The sequence below is a fragment of the Spermophilus citellus genome, assembly GCF_964194105.1.
Source record: "Spermophilus citellus genome assembly, chromosome: 9".
Taxonomy (NCBI): Eukaryota; Metazoa; Chordata; class Mammalia; order Rodentia; family Sciuridae; genus Spermophilus; species Spermophilus citellus.
In genome coordinates, this window is record NC_138191.1 from 54,683,293 (window position 1) to 54,705,935 (window position 22,643).

Sequence of the window (22,643 nt, forward strand, 5' to 3'; positions counted from 1 at the left end):
AACCCTCATATGCTAGTGTTTTAGTACATATACATTGTGTTCAGATTCAGAATTTAGTGGAAATGTGAGATGGCAAATGGAACAAATTTTTGCTATTTATTTTGCATTTATAGGGCTATTTATAAACTAATATGGTCTGGGATTTATTAAATAAATATGGAATAAATAAAATGGGAGTTCTTTGATTTGCTTGGCTTGATCAAACCAAACTAATTACAACTAATTTGTTATCTAGGTAACAATTATTTTGAAATGCCAAAATTAGAATCTTTTGTAGTTCCTGAACAGGGATTTGACCTACATCAACTCCATACATCATGTTAGAATTGAATGATTAATAAAACAAAGAAAAAAATACTTCAGAGAGAATATGATATTGGTAAGGAATCTAGAGTTCTAGGTTAACTACGGGATTCAGTGACGACAAAAAAGCAAATGCTCACACAAACATTTTTGGAAATTCTATTTATCTATTATACATGTTGTCTATTTGATTTCAAATAATTTTCATTAATCTCAATTACCTATAACTTTTATATACAAAATGGTAAGTTGAGTTAGAGATAGCAAAATGAGAGGCACAGATGGTCAAGCATTTAATTTTCGATAAATGGGTTTTGTATGTGAACATGAACTCACAAATACATTGAATGTACAATTCTACTTGATTTGATATATTATTGTTAACATGTACTTTTACAAGTAATATTTAATCTTACTATGAGGCTTCAAACTTTTTAAAATTGTAAAACATTTTTTACAAAGGAATTTTTGCTCACTTTTAAATTCTTTCGACTCAGATTTAAAATTTCTATATTACTTAATGTTTCTCAGAATTCACAAGCCTAAAATAGCTTTCAAAGAGCAGCTTATATAACTTAATTTCATCTTAAATCTTTGGCTATAATTTGCAATCTCTGCTTTGTAATCTCTTGATATACCGGTTTGCTTTTAAAACCAAAATATATATTTAAACCATATTTAAAACCAGTGTTTTTAAAATTACCATAAAGACAATCCAAAAACACACATGCTTGCTCCATGGCTTTGTCTCATCCTTATCATAGAGAAAAGCATGGTTATGGGATTTAAACTCCTGGGGATGAATAATGCAGCCTTATCAGATAAGCATCTCCCTTTTAATGGGTTTCTTTTGGAAGTCTTAATTTTGTGTACTTTAAAAGAGAGTACCCAGTTTTGCATGCAGTTCTTAGAATGGTTCACACTTTTTTTTTTTTAAGTTAGAAAAAAAATCAAAAGGAATATTTCAATGAACATGCTAAATTCACCACTGTTCTCTCTTCAAACTGTCCATTTTTCTAAATCCAATTTACCAATAATTATGTTTAAAATCCCTACTGGGTATTTGCTCTTTTCAGAATACTAAAAACTTTTCAGCATGACCTATAACCCAACTTCTTCCTATGCCTTTATTCATTTCTTGTCTAATAATTCATGACTTACCCATTCTGAAACTTTGGTTTCTCCAGGATGCTACAGTCTTAATTAAATGTGTTTTCTCCCCCATACCAACTACTCTGTCTACAATTTATGTCCCTCACCCTTCCCCTAAGCCCAGGTAATTCTTATATAAATAACTCCCAAGAATACTTTCCTACCTGCCAATGGACCGGCATACTGTAATAATATCTAGTAGTTTCCTCCACAAAATGTATGAAACTATGTGATTGTTTACTGAACCCAAAATCCCATCACGAGAAGAAATTGTGTCTTAGTGGCTAAGCTAGAACATAGTGGGTAGTATTTTCTAAATAAAGAAGTTAAAAATTGAAGTTAGTAAATAAAGTTTAAAATTTATTACAAAACTATGATTTAGGTTTCTAGTTAGGAGAAATCTGTTTTTATGGGCTATTTAATTTGAAAACATAATACTGATTGTTTTACACTGACAAAAAAACTTCAGAACTAAACTCTTCCTCTTCTGATGTTCTCTTGCAGTTAATTTTACGAACATGTAAATTAAGACTCAGTTGCTTTCAACAAATGTCACAATGACATTAATCACTGCTCATGTACACTGTTAATGTGGTACAGAATTCTAGAGCACGATGGGCTTTCAGGCAAAAAAAAAAAAAAAAAAGTGTCCATTCACTCAGAAAAATGTCATAATCATCTCATCTTAAAATTGCTCCAAAAGGGGTCTTTTTACCACTATCGACATTTCCAAACTTTATTTCTACAGTGATAATTTTACAAAGTGTTTGCACAAACTGTCTTGTTTGAAAGTAAGAATAACCCTAAAAGGATATCAATTACCATCAGCTCCAATTTACAGACAACAATTTGGGCTCAGATAACTTACGGCCTTAGGCAAGCTATTATGATTAGCAAATGGTAATAGACCAACTTAAATTCCTGTTTTCTGAGTCCAATGCTGATTATTTTATCATTTCCTGTCTTAATGTGAACTATAGTAGGAGGTCTTTGAATGTAGAATTGTCAATTTTACTATAACACAAGCATTTCCAAAAATTGCCACACTGTGCAAAATCACATCATTAAGAAAACAGAACTTTTGGGGAAAAAAATGGTCAGGTTAAGGGCACAAAAATCAAAATCTTTATGACACACAAAGGAATATATAATTCTATAAATATGACCCTTCATTTTTAAAAAGACCTGACTTACACCTGAGGGTGACAGGAAGGTTGCTGCTTGAGTTACTACAAAGTATTGGAGGGAGGGTTCTCTAAAAGTAGGTGGAAAAGTTGGTAACATTAGAGGCAGTTGAATGTTGTCAACACACATAGAACTGAAGGAGTTGACAGAAATGAGGTGCACAGGGGTGCACTCTGTTATTTCTACATATTGCAGTTCAGTTGGGTCCAGTTTTGTTTTCATCTACATCTCCTCATCTAGAAACTGAAATATGGGTAAATATGAAATTTACATCAGGCTTAATTGTTCCGTAATAAGTTAGTACAAATTCACATTTTTGAAGTGTTATAGAAAACTGTACCATGGTCCTATTTATTTCTGCATTTCCTACCAGGCACACAGCAAATGTCTAATAAATGCCTTGAAGTTGTAAACAAGCCCAATTTAGAGCTAGGAATATAGTTCAGTTGGTAGAATGTTTGCCTCACATGCACAAGGCCATGGGTTCAATCCCCAGCACCACCCAAAACAGAAAATCATCTAAAAACAAGCCCAATTTAGTTTTTAGGGGGAAAAAAAGTATACTTTCATAAATAAAATGCCCCAAATTTCCCCCCAAGTAGGGAAAAATATCCTTCATGGAACAGAACTATATACTTCACATATATCTTCATATACAAACATAGAAAGTGGGTATCTCCATCTTGTGAGAAAAGGCTCGTAAAGATCTGATAGCTACTAAGGAGAAAAATAAGGTAGAAGTCCATGTTTAGTCTCATGTCAGTGTTTATGCTTTTTCCAGAAAATGTCACATATTTAGTTGTAACGTTTTACTTTAGAAAATTCCAGACTCTGGGAAGGGTTGAGACAACTATAGCAATGTTAGTATGCTCTCTCTGCAGCTAATTTCTAGGAACTGTGCTTATGTAAATTAAAATCACCTCTTGGAATTCTGCTCATCTTTAAGATCTTTAACTACAACTGTTTGACCAACTTCTTTCCATTAAAATTGAGTATACTAGTAATAAAATACATGAATGCTTCACGTTTCTGGAAAATTCTGAACTGTTACAATCCCAGAGATAAAAATAAAAAAGCAAAAAAAGTTAAAAAAAAATTTTAAGGTGAACCCGACAAAAATATAGCAAAACACCTGATTATTACATACATATTATGTACTATAATTTGTCAATGCATTAACCAGAAATAAAAAGGAATAATAAAATTAGTTGGTTATGATTACAAAAATTTCATAGGAGCACAAAATTTAATTGCAAAGAGATGATAGAAAAATATGAATAAAAAGCATAAAATGGACAGCTAAAGCAGCAACAAAGTTTAGACATAGCAATGGAGGTGGTGAGCAGGAAACAGCAAGACATAACAGAGAAAATTGCTAGCCCCAAGAATATTTTTAAAGACTGTGCTAAAGGTATTGGGAATGGCTTCTGAAGGCATACTATTACACAGCTAAATCTGTATTTATTGCAAAATATCTCACACAGAGAGAGATCAGTCATTACTCTATGAAGCTTAGCCATTTCAACTATAAGATGGTGCTATCCAATTGGAGTAGTGTTAAGTGAAAAGAAAAAACTTTATTTGCTAAAATGACCCAAGGGCATCTTATTACACCACATAATATAATAAATGAATCAGAGCTTAAGAGTGTTAATTTGTAGTCATTTTAAAAAGTCAATTCACATGGGAATTCCTTTCCTGTTAGGCTGAATTTGATGTATTAAACAAAAAAATCTCACACACAGACCCCCAAAATGATTTTGATTATTAACTATTTACCTATCAACTTGTACATAACAGTGGTTTCAATTTATGTGTACTAACAGCAGGCCTCTTACTTATTTTCAACAGTTTAATTCATTGAACACTGGAACCTCAGGGACCTGTGTCACTATAAATATGCCGTTAAATATTCATTTGGCCTCTCTAGAACCATTTGCTTAAAATAGATAACACTAAGAAAAAAAGGACTCCAGATATCTAGTTAACAATACATATCTTTAAGTAACTTAAGATTACCAGTGAAATATAACAATTTTTGGTGTTGGGGGCGGGGGAACTTACACTGCAAGAAGCAGTGCCAAGAAGTTTGAAAGAAACTTATGCATCCAAATACACCCCCTGCCAATCTTGTTCTAATGTAGATCAACCTTTTTGAATAGTAAGGTTCTAAGATTTGAAGAACATATTAGAAAACTAGACTAGTCCATTATTTTATTAGAATAGACTATGGCCAAGAATAAAACATTATGGAGAAAAAAATGCCACAAAGTTTCATGATAAATGTCTGGAAGAAATACTACCGAAGACAAGTGAACGGAGGAAATCAGAATGCTGTTGGTAACTAAAGCTGAGTGATAGGGGTAAGTTATATTCTTCTGTTTTTTGGTATAATCGAAAGCTCTCATAAAAAAAAAAAAAAAAATCTTTGATGCCAAAATCCTACACAACACTAACACCAGGTTAAGGGGATGACAACAGAGATGCCAAATGCTCCTTCTGTCCAATGACATGGGAGAGAGAAAGGAAAGGACTGAAGGCAAAAAGTTGCAAGAAGTTGTGGGGGGTGGGGTGAGGGTAGAGGTGGGGGTGATGTAAAGTCAGAAAAGGTATGGTTGTCTGTAAGGAACTTACACGTAACTCCAGCTTTTAAAATACTACCTCCTTATTTACTTCATACGTCTTTAAAAGAACCCTGAGACTCAATATTTATTGAAAAGGATTTAAAAACCTCCTTAAAAAAATCAGTTACATCATGAGGTTTGATGAGGAGATTATCAGTTACCTACACATCTTAACCTTAACAAAGTATAAGATAGTAAAATATTATACTTAACAGCATAAGTATTAAAGTATTTGCAGTATTTTTGTTAACTAGACAGATGAAAAATTTAGACTACAGAGTATAGGATAAATTTCCCCTTGAAAAACAACCACTGAACAGTAAAATACTAAATTCAAGGTAATTACCTCCAAGGTAAGAATGAGGTAGGGATCAAAATCAGAAAAAAGTGAATATGGAATTTTGATTCAATCTGAAATGTTAGCGTCATATATAAATATTACCTTTAAATATGGAAAATGTTAGGTAGTGAAATAGGTATATAGGTGTTGGTTATGAGTTTTTAAAAAATTTTCTATACATGTGAAGACTTCATTTTGTCCTTTGAGTAACTAACTGATACTATTAACTATGAAATTTGTACTAGCGAAACCTTAAACTGAAAAGAATAATTTAAGGGGAATGTATTCAGAATAATAAACAACTATAAAGTTAAGATTTTGATGACTAATGAATATATTCTAAAATTGTTTAAAATTTTCCTGAATTCTTGCCAATAATCTAGAAAATATTTAGCTAAAATCGAAACCTATGTATACCCAATTTCACCAAATATATCTATACTCTCCTTCAACTGAATGAAAGCAACATGTTTTCAGATTTTAGCTTTTTAATATAAAGTAGCCAGGAATTCTTGTTTGAAGTCCTCAGCTACACACACACAAAAATTTTTCTTCCTATTTTGTCTTTCAAATTTCAGAAATTTTAAAGGCTTAGACATATAAAATTCCATTTTTATTTGGAGTCTATAATTTAAAAAAATCCACATTTTATTATTTAACTAGCAAACATTTTAAACAGAAATATAAGGCTAAATCCAAGGATGCTCTCTTCATTTGGCCTTGGAATGCACTACAAAACTGTATTCTGCATCTTTTTGCTTTACCAGAGTAAAATTTAAATAATTTAAAAACATTTAGTAAATATTTCTTTATAACAAGAAGAGATATTCTAGGATATTTATTGTGGATAACTAGCTTACCTTTGGGCAAATCTGGCAGTCCAGGAACTTTGACATAACTTTTTCATTTAAAATAGCATCCCTGCACTTATCCTATTTGGACCTCACAACAGAGTTTATTGTCTCCCTTTTACAAATAAAGAAACTGAGGCTTAGAAAAGTGACTTGTCCTCTCCCTATAAACTACATGACACAACTAGAATTATACCAACAAATTAAGCTAATTACCATAACTTTTATTAACTATAAATTTTTAAGCTAAAATGCCTCAAAAGTATTATTATTATTCCTAGGGCAACTTATAGGATGGTTTGGTTCCTCATAGAGCAAGAGTTTTTCATTCTTAGCCAGTTTTCAAATGCTAAAACAGGCTAAATATAAACTATAAACTATATGACTCTATTCCTTTAGCAGATGCTTTGAAACACTTCTAAAAGCTCTATTAACAAAGCAGCTTGATACTAAGAATACTTCAAAATTAGCTAGTTCACATAAGGACTGAGCAGTCATAACAACAAAGCATATACCTAACATTACCTAACATTATATAATTCAGTATATGCCAAGGTTTGAGGTAATATAATTTAATGTACTAAACTGAAAAGTATTCTAGAATGTTGAAACTCCCACTTCACTGTGGGGCTTTGAAACTAAGATTGGATGTGAGCATAAGAGATTGTAAAACCTGACAGGTCCAGAGGTAGGAGAAACTTTGTTTTCCTATCAACCCTTAGCAAGGAGACACTGAGAACTCTTCCTAGTCCAGCAAATAAATAAAGTTGAGGACTTTATTTCTTCAATTCTATCCACAAGGAACTAACTAAAAAGGGGATAAAACCTACTTTCAAGTATCATAACCACAGCACAATACTGAGAAAAACTCCACTTAAGTTTTGAATATTATTCGTTAATTGTATATGGTATTGGTTTTTGATAGACTTCAGACATATTTGATATTGCTAGATTGTATTTTAAGAATAAGGGAGATCACCTAGCTTCCAAATCACCCACAAATTGTTGACTCTACTATAAACAAAACTATTTTTATTTACTATATTCTTTGTTGGGGGGTGACTTGAATTTTTGTATTTAGTATATTTGCTCCTTCATTTTTTTTTATCATTCTAATGTATAAAATTTCCATGATTTTGAGATATTTTATAAGAATAAACCTAATAAAAATGTATAATTCTAAAATTATTTGACACCGATATACCTGTTTATAAAGTGACCAAAAATGTTTTGAGTAATATAAATAGCACCCTAATTGCAGCTGAATAAAAAGTGAAAGTAGTAACTAACACCTGCACTTGTTCAATGTAAATTACACATTTTTAAATACCTGAATGTATCTTTCTTCTCACATACAGTGAAAGCAGATAACATGCTACTCTTTGTCAAGTACTCTTTGTTAAAAATTACAAGCTATTCTAAGATTAATTAGAAATCTTTAGCAGACATAGAAGATGAAAGATGAAACTGCAGCGAGAGAGCATGGCAAATCCAAAAGATCTATTTAGTGCATAAATCTACTGGAAAAACAACAACAACAACAACAAAAGAGATAGAAAGAATTAACAAGCTACAATAGAAGTTATGTCTTTAAAGCAGTAGATTATAATCAGGGTGGGAAATGTTTAATATGTGTCCTCCTGAAAAGTATTTACCATCTTTTACATGGAAAAAAAAAAAAAAAACCAGCTGGTATATTTTCACAGCATCTAGATTTATTTATGGTTTAAAGCCATAGAATTGTAATATTATTACTCCTTTCCCACCCTGGCAGAGAATAAACATGAATTCAGAAGCACAGTGGAGTGAAAACAAAGAAGAAAAGAGAGAAAAGGCAGCAGAGAAAGACAGAAAAGGTGAATACAGAGCTACAGAAGTGTTTATTGAGCATGCTACAGAGGTAAGCAGAGTACACACAAAATGAAATTAAACAACCATCAAACCTCCCAACTTTGTTAGAAAATTAATTTTTAATTGTGCCGCTTTCAAACTATACTGAATTTTACATTTCTAAAGATGTAAAAACTCAACTAATAGAAAATATACATGACCATTCTGTCTACATAGATAACAGAATCTATGAATCTTGAAACTAAGTACATCAATTTCAAAAAGTATTGGTCATTTAACAGAATCAACAATTCAGATTGACAAGAACTGTTCAAATTAATTTGACCTGTAGATTCTGAGCCATGTTTTTATTAAAGTCAGATCTATTCCTAAATACAAAATATTTTGAAGATTTATTAAAACTCAATATTACAATGCAAGGTAAATTAAGACTAAAGGCACATAAACTTTGGTCCCACCTGGTTGTCAGTTTTAAAAAACTGCCACAAAATTAATCTTCCTGCAAATTTTCGCAGTACACTTTCTTTGTCTTTGAAAAATACATGCACCAGTTCCTGAACTAGCTAGACCAGTCTGCACATGCTCAGAAATCCACAACCATATTCCAAATCTTAATTACAAACTAAGGATGGCAATATATATTTAAATGCACGTAAGTCATGTCAACTTCAAAAACATCTACGAAAAATATTCAGCCACAAACAAGACATTACTTAGTGCTGACATTTATATGATACGTCCCACAAGAGTGTGTACAAAAAGGTTAAGATTCCACAATGCTTTCCACATAGGGCTCAAACTTACAGAAATCACTTTGTTGTCTTAAGAAATTAATACTCTGCATCTTGTTAATTTTAACTAATGCCTACATTCATAACTGAATCTAGACCAGAATTGTGATAAAAAAGGCCAATGTTTTTTTAAAAAGCAATAAAGCCTAAAGTAGTAAAAACTAAAAATGCTGCTTTATTCATTCAATATCAAGAATCTTATTTGATTAAATAGAAAGAAATGTGATAAGCCAATAATTCAAAATAAGTTCCAAGCAGGAGAAACAAAAACTTAACCTTTTTACACACCCCTGCCTAAACATATTTTAATTCCCATATAACAATGTGCCCTAGACAACCAATTCCTTTTTTCTAGTAAATGCACAATAGCAACACTAGTTTTCCTTTTTAAGGCACGTATGTCAACTAAGTTGAAAAAATAAAGCAAAATTAAACGAAAATTTTAAACAGACAATAAAAATGGCTTCCCTATAGAACAGATGAAATACAGCAGTTAATAACTCTGCCTTTACATATGCCATTTCATTTTATAACCAAGGAATGATAACAGCATGAAAAAAAAAGAAAAAAGAAAAAATGAAAAAAAAAATCAAACTCTGGTCCCCACTTTTCTGAACAGTCAATAGGTGATGACACTGAACAATGTGATTCACCCCCAATCTTCATCTCCCCTTTAAATTGTTGACTTGGAGAAAGACACTCTCAGATGATGGTTTTCACCAAGGTTATAATTATGAAGATCAATCAAGGCCTGAATAGCTTCTTCCACCGTTGCCATCTGAAGAAGAGCCATTTTGTGATCTCTTCTGAAACGAAATTATGAAATTAGATACCTCATAAAAAGTCAGAATACTTAAATTCTGCCCATTCCAGATAAAAATTTCTAAAAGCAGACTAAAAACTACTTGAACAAAATTTTTACTTCTATCAAGTCACTAATTTAAAAACAAGGAAAGCTTGCTTACTGAAAAAACTTAAATGCCTTCACAGTGCCCCCAGTGTTAGCAAACAGTGTTCGCAGATCCTCTTCTGCTACTGAAGGACTAGGAAAATTAAATGGGGGAAAAAAGTAAACATTAATAATAAATTCGATGTTTTTATTAAAACAAAATGTACATCCTTAATAAACGCTGGCTTAAATACTTACGGGATATTAGATAGGTGAAGGGTTGCAGAAGGAGGAAATATATTCTGAAAATTTTTCGATCCAGGTTTCTTAAAACGATGCAATGGGGAATTACCAAAATCTTTTGTTAGCCCTTGATCATCAAGTCCCTCTCGAGGTAGTTGTACAGTCTGATGTTTAGAGAGAGTAACACGAATAATTTTTCCATACATTTTCTGTCCATTAAGATGATTCATGGCTAAAAAAGAAAGCATTCCTATTAAAAAAACATTTTCAAAGTTCAAAATGAAAACAATTCTAAATTTAAAATAATAATTTACAACTATTTTCTTATTGTTTTAAAATAAACATGTGTTTACCATAGCTACCAGTGATTAAGACAAATTCCATTTTAATCTCTACTAGACAAGACACGTGGCAAAAAAAAAATGTTTCTTTCATAGAACAAATCAAGATTATAAATATCTATCTTCCTCAAGAATCCTGCTGATGCTAGCTAGGAGTAGTGGTGTAGCCTATAATCTCAGAAACTCAGGATGCTCAGGAGGATTATGAGTTCAAGGCTAGTCTTGGCAACTTAGTAAGACTCTACCTCCAAAAAACAAAACAAAACAAAACAACAACAACAACAACAAAAACCCCAGACAAACCCCCAAATTCAAAAAATAAAACCACCACCACCAAAGAAACAAACTAACAAAAAGAACCCAGGATATATCACAGGGTCACTGGGTTCAATACCCACTACCCACCTGTTGATAAATTACATTTTTAGCCTCCCAAGAAAGAAATTTAGTAGCCATTCTTGACTTTTTGTTCCTTCTGCTATCCTAATTACTAAATCCTTTACTAAGATCTTTCCCCCCACCCCTTTGGTACCAGGGACCACTGAGACAGGGTTTTGCTTAGTTTCTTAGGGCCTTGCTAAGTTGCCGAGGCTAGCTCTGAGCTTGCAATCCTCTTGCCTCAGCTGCCTGAGCCACTAAGATTACAGGCATGTGCCACCATGCCCGGCTACTATGATATTCTTTCTCCAATTATCTCTCAAATTCATGTTCTATCCACTTTCTACTTATACTGCCATTTAAACTTCATCTCCAATTGCTTTCCTGTTGAATATCTCTCTACTTTTCTCCAATTCATTCTATACACAAGGCAGCTAAATGACCTTCACAAATTACAAATGTGATCCCAGCATTATCAGCTTAAAACCCTTAGGAACAAAATATAAACTCATCCTTTAACATAGCCTGTATCTTTCCCAGTCTGACCCTTATGTCTTCTAGCCTCTATGAATAGGTAGTTTTTTAATCTATACAATTCTAATAACTATAGTGGTACTGGGAATAAAGTAGTAAGAAACCATCACAATCATCATGGAACTTGTGTTATACCTTAATATTACATTCCTTGTACTTTATGCTATAAATACAGAAAACATATATCCTGACACTAAGTGCTAGTTTTTCCTCACCTTTATTCTTGTATACATGCTGTTTTATTTTGTAACAATTTCCTATACTTTTTACTATCCCTCTTAGTCTACTCATTCTTCAAACTCACTTTTCCAAAAAGGGTTTTTCTTCATCCTTCGAAAAGATCCAGAAACTCACTAGATATTCCCCAGGTACTAGGTAGTACCTTGTACCTTTTTTAAAGATCATCATAATTTATTGCAATTACATATATTTTCCTCCTTCAGACTGTAAGGTACACAAAGACAGGACTCTGTCTTACCCTAGCACATAGCAGTATGTGAACACAGAATATTATATTGTTAGGGGTAAGGTAGGTGCGAATGGTGGGAAATTGAGGTTAAAGAGAATAATTTTATAAAATGGGTCCACTGCGTTGACCCCCACAAGCTTTATTTTCAAAGAAGCAATTTACTTGCAGCCCTGCCTGGCTTAAGTGGATAGGCTACACCCCATTCCTTAGCAAACGACCTATTATCTGCAGAAGAAATGCAGGCCTGAAATAATGTTGATAAGAGGAACCCACATTACTCTGACAGGGGAGACTTTTGTGACCCTTTTCACAGATTAGATCCAGAAACTCAGGAGATAATTCTTAATCATAAAATCTCTAAGAACTTATGATGAAGATTCTACTTAGAAACTGGTCAGCATGGACCAAGATAACCTAGAGTTGTCATGGCAGTGGGGACCCGAAAGGCTAATGTCATCCTGTTGCCAGTCAAAAGTCAGCAAGTAGACCTAAGTGGGACCCTGTAGAAACTTCACTGTGATCCTCAATAAACTGGAAGAGAGAAGACCCACTTTCCCCCTTGATAGGGTCCTCCCCTTCCCTTTTCCTAAACCTTCAATAAACTCATGACTATTACTCTGAGCAACAGGTCTAAAATCTTCCTGACTTGATCGCAAGAACTGGGGTTTAAAGTAGGATCATCTTTGTGCTACCTCAGTTTCCCAGAAGACCTCAACTCTGTAACAATATGACTACTTCTTAACATAGTTGTTGGGTTATTTTTAAAAGAAATGAATTGGTCTGATATTTAAAAAAAAGTTATAATTTTTTTAAAATTCAAATTAAAGGTCTGACTATAACCACACTGTATGAATAGCAGAGACAAAGGCAATGAACAAGAGTAGGAAAATGAGAACAGAATCTCTACTCTTTTTGTTTTTAACAATGGGAATCTTATAAAAGTCTACTTGCAAAAAATATGGCATAAATAGATAAAGTAACGTGTTTCAGAGAATGGCATTTTTTTTTTCCTCTCTGGTAAGTACCTGGGATTAGGCAGTCAACCACTGAGCCACATCCCCAGCCTCATTTGGTATTTTATTTAGGGACAGGTCTTGAGTTGCTTAGCATGTGGCTAAATTTCTGAGGCTGGCTTTGAACTCACAATCCTCCTGCCTCAGCCTCCCGAGCCACTGGGATTACAGGTGTGTGCCACTGCACCTGGCTGAGAATGGATTATTGACTGAATATAGTTTTTTTACCTTTCCCTTACAAATCTGAAGAAGATGTTAGGGAATAATGAAAATTTAAGACAAATTCATAGATAATAGGAGTTTACATAGAGCTTATTAAGAGTTCTCCCTTTATAATTCAAAATAAAATATGTATTGCTGCTCTCATTTTGTTGTTGTTGTTGTTTACAGACACTTGTCTATTTTATTAGTCTTTTCAAAGACAATTTATGGTTTTGCTTTGCTGTCATCTATACTACTAATTTCTAGTCTTTAATTTCTCACTTCCTTGGCACACCCTATTTTTTTGTTTGGAATTTGAGTGTGTTTTATAGGCACTGATGATATAAGCACATATTTTTATTGTCATATAACTGAAGTAAAATTTATCCTAGCAGCAATGAGAATAAGAAATTATTTATCAATACTTATAGTCCAAAAATTATAAGTCAAAACTTTACTGTCAACATCTGGTAACATTGGGGATAAATGATTTACATATGTAAGTACTAAATGGACTAAAATGTGGCCCCCATTCCCAGTCAATGCATATGTCGAAGCCCTAATTTCTAATGACAATCTATAAAGGCAGGACCTTTAAGGAAGTTATGAAGGTTAAATGAGGTCATCATGGTGGGGTCCTAATTCAATAGGACTGGTATCCTCACAAGAGAAGGAGAACTCTCATTATGCTTACACAATGAAAAGTCCATGTAAGAACACAGGCAGAGAGCTACAAGCCAAGAAAGAGTCTTCAAAATCCAAATCTGCTAGCACCTTGAGATCTGAAACCTTAGTATTTAAAATACATGAGGAAATAAATTTGTTTAATCTACAAAGCATATTATTTTGTTCTGTAGCCTAAGAAGACCAATGTAAGTATGATAAAAATTAAAATCTACACATAAAAAAAACCAACAAAGGGCTAGGGATATAGCTCAGTTGGTAGAGTGCTTGCCTTGCAAGCACAAGGCCCTGGGTTCAATTCCCAGCACCACCACCACCACAACCACCACCAACAACAACAAATTCAGAAGTTAATTTCTTTAAATTCTCCCTCAGATGATTCTCAACCATGATTTGGCATTCTTTATGTAAGTGAATTTAATGCCACCCAAACCTCAAACAGTAATTTTAAAAACATGAAATATTTGAGAATGCTATGTTGATTATGAAGCACTGTCAAATGCTACTTACAAGTGTATATTAAACAAATGGTAATGACCACCCTCACCAGAATACAGAAGTATACACAAACTGAGCAGGGGGAAACAATATACTAAATACCTATGACATATACAGCTCTTTTTTATATCTTTCCTTTAAGACAGATATTGTGATTTTAAAACTGGAGAGCCAGATGGATAATTTTATATCTTATATGAAATACCAAAACCACTGCCAAGAAACACTAAGTTCAAACTTAACCTGTTTGAAATTCAAACTTTTCTGATTTTAATGGCTGAAATTGGTCAAGTGTATCATATTCACCCCCAAGTGTCACACAAATATAACAGCAAAAACACACTATTCCTTACTTCCAAAATAGTAATTTCAAAAATTAACAATGTAAACACAACCAGTCTGAGGCAGCAATGTCCCTGAAACTTAATAAATCCAATTATAAACTAAAAATTTGGTAAAATTTATAGTCAATCACATTTTGAATATGTAGTTGTATTTCAGATTTATGTGATTTGATTTGTGTGTGAAGTCCAAAAAAATATAATTTAAATTAAAATAAATTATTATCTAAGCAATGATGTACATGTAATTTGACGAAAGTACAATTTAATATTCCCAAAGACACAGATTTAATATTCCCATTGACAGAGGTTTTTCATTTGGTAAGAACTTGGTATCCCTAAAAGACACATTCCAGGTGACCTTTTCCATTTCTAAGTTTAGCCAAATACAGCTTCTAATACACAGAATAGCCAGAAATAAAAACTACAAAGAAGGATCATCAATATAAAAGTTGCAATTCTTGGGATGGGGATGTAGCTCAGTGGTAAAATAGTTGTCTACAATGTGCAAGGGTCTGGGTTCAATCCCCAGCCAGCACCACATAAAGAGAGTAGAAGAGTGTTAAAATAATTCTTGCAATTTTGGAGTTAAAATATTTTCCCAACAGAACTGCTTGAGAAATGCTAGGAGGAAAACAGAAAAATACAAATATACTCATCATGTACAAATAATCACATTAAAATATGAAAATTAAAATGACATTTTGAGCCTTGGCCATTAAAAAACAAACAAAAAACAACAACAACAACGATTTCTTACTGATGTAAAGGCATTTAATTTTACTCTGATTCATAAAATTAAATGTTTTAATTTGGAATTGAAAACATATAAACATGTAGTTTAATCTTACCAAGTTGTGATTGGTTTCCATCAGCCATCTGTATTAGAGCACTGTCTTTCTTATTGTACAAAATCTTCACGCGCTGCACATCTCCATAAACACCTTTTTTGGAGCCACAGAGAGGTAATCCAAAAATGGAATTAATTTTACGTGCAAGGCAGCTAACAACTAATCTTTCTGACATATCAATGAAACATTCAGACATCAACATGATCACTCATTCAATCTTATCATTCTCACAAATGAATAAAGAAGATCAAGATTTTGAACAGTGAATTTTGAAAAGAATAATTTTTGATAAACCCTCAAAGCTATGTGAATGATATTAAATTAAAGACCATGCAAAATAAATCAGCATGCATTAAAACAAATTTTGTGTCTATGGAGAGTTTTAAATAGCAAAGAAAAATAGCAAAAGATTTACTATTCAACTTTAAGCCAAAGTGCTAGCTACAAATAAGAATTAAGGTGAAACAAAAATCAAATCAATAATAAAAGTATAGTGCTAACAATAACATACCGAAGAGGGTAAACAGACTTTGGGGCGTAACCATCTTTAGAAGGAGAGAAGAGCAAGCAGCGTAAGACAAGAAGAGAGAAGAGTCGAGGAAGAGCGGAGATGAACAGATCATCCATAACGAAGGGTGGTTCCCGCAGAATGGTGAGGTGGTCATGGATCATGGTTCAAGGCGGTTAATTGGGGCAAGTTGGTCCGAGGAACATTTGTTCAAGCACAGAAGCATGAACATAGGGAATGGAGACAGGGAATGAAGACAAGGACAAGGAAAATAAAGGATAAGACAGGGAAGGGAATGGGCATTTGGGAAAAGACAAGGAAAGGGAAGGTGAACACACAGGGAAAAGGATGAAATGGGGAAGGGAAACAGCAATGCAGAAGAAAAAAATAAGGAATTGGGGAACAAAAAAAAAATAAAATATAGGTCAGTACATAGGAAATGCAGGAATTTGGTCAGAAAATGGTTGGTTTATGTACTGTACAAGAAAAACTGAGTAAAATGTAGTCATCCAAGACAAATATGGGTAAAGTACATCTATATCAAAGAGTAAATTACAGCATTTCATCTCAACATAGGGAAGGAGAGCATGCATAGGAATTTTAAACTTTGAACTTTAACTGCATAAGCATGGCTGGTTATGAAATGCAGGCAAAGGTCTTAAAATAAAAACAAAGGTACTCTGATTCAAACATTTTAGCATGCAGAACTGTGAATGATAACAGTATTAAATGATAAAATAAGCTTAATGTTCATATTAACAGAGGCCAATTAAAAATGAAAAAGTATTCAAATTAGACATCATAAACTGATAACACTTAGCTTCCCACATTTCATACCAGCTCTCATAGCAATCAAAATAAAATATACCAGACATAAAATGTACAACTACAGAAAATAACAGCAATTTTATTTAACAAGAAAGGGGTGGGGGATAAAAGTTGAAAATATTTTTAGAAGACAATGACTAATAACTGCAAAGAAAAAATTACTAAGAAAGACTGGAAGAGTGCCTCGTCAAGATCTTTGGAAGAACCTTCAAAGAAAAATGTATTAGAGTAGTTCACATAAAATAAGATTTAAAAAAAAATGCAATGACACATAAGCATGAAATGAACAAGCAAATAATTAGAAAAGGCAAAGAGCAAAATTGTTTTACAGTTAAATTTGCAAATTAGATCATATTTGCATTTGAGAACAACAAAAAGATAAAAAGCCAAACTACGGTACTTCACCATATTTTTCTTAGGAAAAATAGGTAGTTAGGTTAAAAATATATACATATATAAAGAGATATGACTGTCTAAGGAAATAAGTATTACCTAAACAAATACATAGATTTTATTCAGAAATAGAAACACAGAAAATATTTTGGCTAATGAATGTACATAAAAAGAAAGGCAAGTGCAAAATGAAATAAACATGAAAAACTTTCACAAATGAAATGGAGTTAAAGAATAAACATTAGAAAATTATTTTACTAACCTCTTCATTTAAATTGCTAACCAACAGGACTGTATTGCCACCAGCTGAGACTCCAGGCATACCCACTCGGCCAGCAGCAGCTGCAGCAGCTGCTGCAGCAGCATTTGGAATAGCCAAAGGACTCAGAGCTCCTGGAACAGCTGCAACAGGAAGCCCTAATTTTAAAATAAAGCATATTTTACGAAACACACACAAGTCGTTTACAAAAACCAATTTTAGCACGATGGCTGCATGGCTTATGGCAGCTGACCGTTCCAAAAGGTTCCTGAAAGTTAATTTTCATGTTTAGCAAAATGGTGTGGTGATATGTAGTAAAGTAACTGATTTCAACATCCTCATTAATTATTAGAACTAGGGTACATACCTGTATTGTTAAAAAATTAAATATATAACATTCCACCGTCCTATGGAAAAGCAAACAAAGTATGAGGAATGTATTTTCAAGTCGGAGACTTGAAAAATTCACTTCCCTGGTTTATAGTGAGAAGTATAAAAAATACTGTTCTCAATATAACACCTATCCTTTTTCTACAAGAGCTACTGCCTTCATAAACTCACACCTGAAATCAGTTTCTGCCTACAACACAAATGTAGTAAGTTCTTCAGTTCCTAAAGACAATGTTACCTTAAGCATTTAATTCATCCAAATGACTTAAAAGAAAATCTTAGCAAACTTGTCTTCATTTCACACTCAAGTAGTTATAATAAATATAAGTTTCTCAAACAAGACTCTCCCTGTAGAGAGAACAAATTTCATTCTATTATAGACTTTGCTTCCAACCTAATTTCTATGGTCCTAGTTTCCCATCTGTTGTCTTTTTTAAAAGTCATCCCTTTTGACTTTTTAAGAATTCCCTTCAGTACCCTTCGAAGAATACTTTCATCCTTAAATTCTTACATATCAAATTTACAAAGAAATTTACTACTTTTTTTTTTTTTTACCTCCCCATAATAAAGGGACATTCCAAATGATGTTGACCTCATGACATACCTGGGTGGAACTGGCCCTTAGCACGGTAGTTCCATTAGTTCACCTTTTACTCCTCCTTCTTTTTCCAGACTTCTGTGCATTTCATAAGGATCTGCTGTTACCTTTAGTTCGGAGATCTTATTCAAGTTTTAGATCATTTTACAGAAACTAGTATGACCTTTCACTGGCAGTGTGAAGAGTATTTGAGATTCACAATTCTTACCTAAGTTTCTGACAAATTTTTTTCCCTCTAGTTATCTCTTAATTCCACCTCTATCCCTCCTAAGTACTCTGTAAGTGGAAAGATGTTTCTCAATTTATACTCTTGCTCTAGATGAGTGTATTTTATAGTTTTTGCCCACAGCATTTTTAGAACTCCCTTTCCTTCTTGTTTTCTTCTTTTGACTTTCTTTTCTGTTTTGAAAATTTTCCAACATATATAAGTGAAGAGAGACTAGAATGAATCCCTATGTACCATCTCCCAAGTTTAACAATTATCACTTCAGGGACGATCTTGTTTCACCTACTCACCAATTTTATTTTTAAAGTAAATCCCAGAGATATGAATCTTTTTTAAAATAGAAAATTCACATTTTTATATTAAAAGTAAAGTCAAGATTTGGATGGTGGGAAAAAATAAATAAAAACAGAAAATTCTCATGATTAATATTTACTAATGCACCATCAGTCTTCAGTGCTTTTCTGGATCCATGAGTGAGGATCCTTTTAACCAACTACTGTATTATATTACTAAATTCTCCATATTAAATACTATAGTTATTATTAAATTTCACAGTTTCCACTTAACAATAAATATTTTCATTTTTTGCCAAGATACATACACATAAAGATACACTTCTAATTCTTAAGTAAACACTCACACTTAGTAATCTTTTTCTTGCATTCTCTTGGAAAGGGACCTCTCCACACTTTTTTTTTAAACACTATTTTGGTACTTCAGACAGCTCTGGCCAAATGCACACAGTATTCAACTTAAGTTGACAACACAATTATTTAATAGTAGTGGAAATTCCAGATGTAGTCATTATATTGTCAAATCATTTCTTTGTTTTCCTGCCTTTAATTGGCTTTTAGTAGGAAAAAAAAAAAGTAACTTAAAATTCAGTTAAATTCTATGGTCTTTATGAGATTCAAAGTTGATAGCAAAAAAATTTTTAAAAAAACCCACCAACTGCAATACATGGCATGCAAAAAAAAAAAAAAAAAAAGTTCAGTATCAAATCTCAAATTCTCTCTGCCTCACATGTGTGAGGCAAGTGCTCTACCTATGCTCTACCTATAACTCCTTTCCTATGATTAAAAAAAAAAAAATCTATTTCATTTTGGACAGACATGACATGATTCACAGGGTCCACTAACCCAGAAAAACATAACTGAAGAATTAATTAGACAGATGGGTACCCAGATTAAAATAACTTCTGAATTCCTAGAATTTTCTTGACTCTTGACTCATACTATTTCCTATTTATTTAGAATACTCTATCTCCTGTTTATTTACTGGAATTGTTTTGAACTTTTCTTTGTCAGAAGCCCTTCTACACTTTTAAAAATTACTGAGGATCACAAAGAGCTTTTGTTTATTGGGGTTATATCTAGTGACACCTATCATAATAGAAATTAAAAATTAAAACCAGGAACTTCTTTTTAAAGATCACACATCCTATTGACCTTCCGGGTAATAGAGAATATTCCACCATGAGCAAGAAAATAAAAGTGAAAAATGCCAGATATATTTTGTACTATGAAAATAGTTTTGACTATTTTCATCAGGGACTTCCAAGGATCTCTAGATAACATTTTGCAAATATTGGTATACTTGGCATGGTGCTTTGTATAAAAGAATTCCTAAAAAAAAAAAATACAAACAAATTTTAAAAATGAATTTAACTCACTTCAAAGAAAAGAAAATGTTGTAATACATGAAATTTTTAAAAATGTTAAGGTACATACTTAAATAATACATTACTGGCACTTGCAAAATTTATAGTTCTAAGTCACCAATTACTCTTTTTTCCTTGTTGACTTTTCAAAACAAAATCATAAATACATAAAACATACAAAATTCTATAAAAATTCAATCATCTAAATATATAATTTTTGTGAAAAACTGATAACATTTCTATCATGTCAATCAAATTAAATAATCTAATTAGAGATTATTTAATTTACCAATAAATTCAAATATGGTAGAAAACTTGCTAAAAACACTTAATATTTAAAAAACACTTTCTTAAAATGTGTTTCTGTCTTGCGATATGGGTTGTTATAATGGAGATAACTTGGTGGTATAGTATTATTTAGAATATCAAGTCTTAACATGACAAAATTATTATTGGGATTAAAAGAGTTAATAATTAAAATGAATTTAACATGGCAAGTAGGAACCCCCTTTTTTAGTATGGAAGACATAAAAGATTAAAAAAAAAACCAAAAACATTCTTGCCAAAAGGGAAAAAAAAATGCAGAAAAGCTGTATTCTAATAAATGATAATGTTCTTTAGCAAAAAGACTGGCAACTATCCAATAAAGAAAAGCTGAGACTCAACAGATGCAATTTACTTCCCTCTAATAAGGAGGTAATAAAAATCTTAACCAAAAAGTGGAATTAAGCTGGGACACTCCCACTGTTGTTACAAACCCTAATTCATAGTCCCCCACTTTTTTCTTTATTACCTTTCTTGCCCACCATGCTACTATGTAAGGTGATTTGTTACATCAAAGGATCTTTCTATATTTCAAACAGTCTGTACTAGAGTGTTCTTTAAGAGACAAGGGGCAGTTACCATCTGCTTTTTTCCCCCAGCATCTGCTCTTAATGCCAGTAATATGGTTTTTTTCTTTATTATTTCCTTCTCTGAGCTGGTATCTTAGAAGAAAACATATACTACCTTTATAAAGTTTGAAATCACTAGGGTAGTTTAAAATTTTACTGGACTTTTAAAGCCTCTGAGGATAAGTAATATACTCTTCTCTGAAAAATTACTGTTAATCAGATAAATAAAATAAATTATACTTAATCTAAATTATGTTTGTTGCAATGAAAATATAAAAACCAACCAGTATATAATCCCAGCAACTCAGTCCAAGGCCAACATTGTCAACTTAGTGAGTCCCTGTCTCAAATATTTTTTTAAAAAGTACTGGGAATCACTCAGTGGTAGAGTACTCCTGAATTTAATCCCCAGTACTGGGGGTGGGGGATATAAAAACCTACAAAATACTTCATGATGTTCTATTCTTATTATAATAAATTCTGCAAAGAATTCTGCACTGTATTTTTCATGTAAATGTGAACTTCTAAGTATAACATAATAATTTTACCATTTTCACTTTGTCAAAGCTGTATAAAACATCATACACGTACACACACAGAGGCTGGCTCCCAATATAGTATTTTTAGCTACAAAAATCATAATTGCAATGATTTGCACTTGTAGCTAAGTATTAATCCATTTTCTGTTACTATAATCAAGTACCTGAAACTAGGTACTTACATTTTTTTAGTTCAGTTTTGGAAGTTGAAAGTCACACATCAGGCAAGCTCCATCTGTCTGGCCTCTGGTTATAGCTCCCCTGGCTGTGTTATAACATGGTGAATGGCATTAAGATGAGAGTGCATGCAAGGAGATATCACATGGCAAGATACTATTGAAGCCAAAAGTCAGCAACTGGGAAGTAGCCAGTCCATGGTTCATCTCTTAAGAATCAAAGTACCATAAGAACTACATCAATTTCTTCAGAGGGCAATACTTTCACTGACACAACAACCTCCACTAATCTCTCTCTCTTAAAGGTCACACCACCTGGGCTGGGGATGTGGCTCAAGCGGTAGCACGCTCGCCTGGCATGCTTGCGGCCCGGGTTCGATCCTCAGCACCACATACCAACAAAGATGTTGTGTCCGCCAAATACTAAAAAATAAATATTAAAATTCTCTCTCTCACTCTCTCTTAAAAAAAAAAAAAAAAAAAGGTCACACCACCTGTTCCATCATTGGGGACCAAATTTCCAACACACAAACCCTTGATGGACAAATCATATCCAACCATCACTAAGGCAGAAGGTATGCTGGAAAAACCACTATTTACATATATTGATGATGAGAGATCAAAATGCCTGTTC

General features: G+C 32.7%; 1 protein-coding gene across 4 annotated transcripts in view; it reads right to left on the reverse strand.

Moving 5' to 3' along the window:
• Window positions 1-8,146: 8,146 nt before the first annotated feature.
• PTBP2 (polypyrimidine tract binding protein 2) overlaps window positions 8,147-22,643 on the reverse strand; it is a 71,159-nt gene continuing 56,662 nt past the window's right edge. Inside the window, exons 9-14 of one of the 4 annotated variants that reach the window (XM_081305328.1) lie at window positions 17,531-17,670; window positions 16,051-16,084; window positions 15,540-15,632; window positions 10,245-10,461; window positions 10,063-10,140; window positions 8,147-9,900 (exon numbers count right to left, since the gene is read on the reverse strand). In XM_081305328.1, the coding sequence (XP_081161454.1) occupies window positions 9,771-9,900; window positions 10,063-10,140; window positions 10,245-10,461; window positions 15,540-15,632; window positions 16,051-16,084; window positions 17,531-17,670 (692 nt within the window). In that variant the 3' untranslated portion in view covers window positions 8,147-9,770. Of the gene's footprint in view, window positions 9,904-10,062; window positions 10,141-10,244; window positions 10,462-15,539; window positions 15,633-16,050; window positions 16,085-17,530; window positions 17,686-22,643 lie in introns of all 4 variants that reach the window. The other 3 variants (XM_081305327.1, XM_081305326.1, XM_081305325.1) reach the window with 3 other exon arrangements.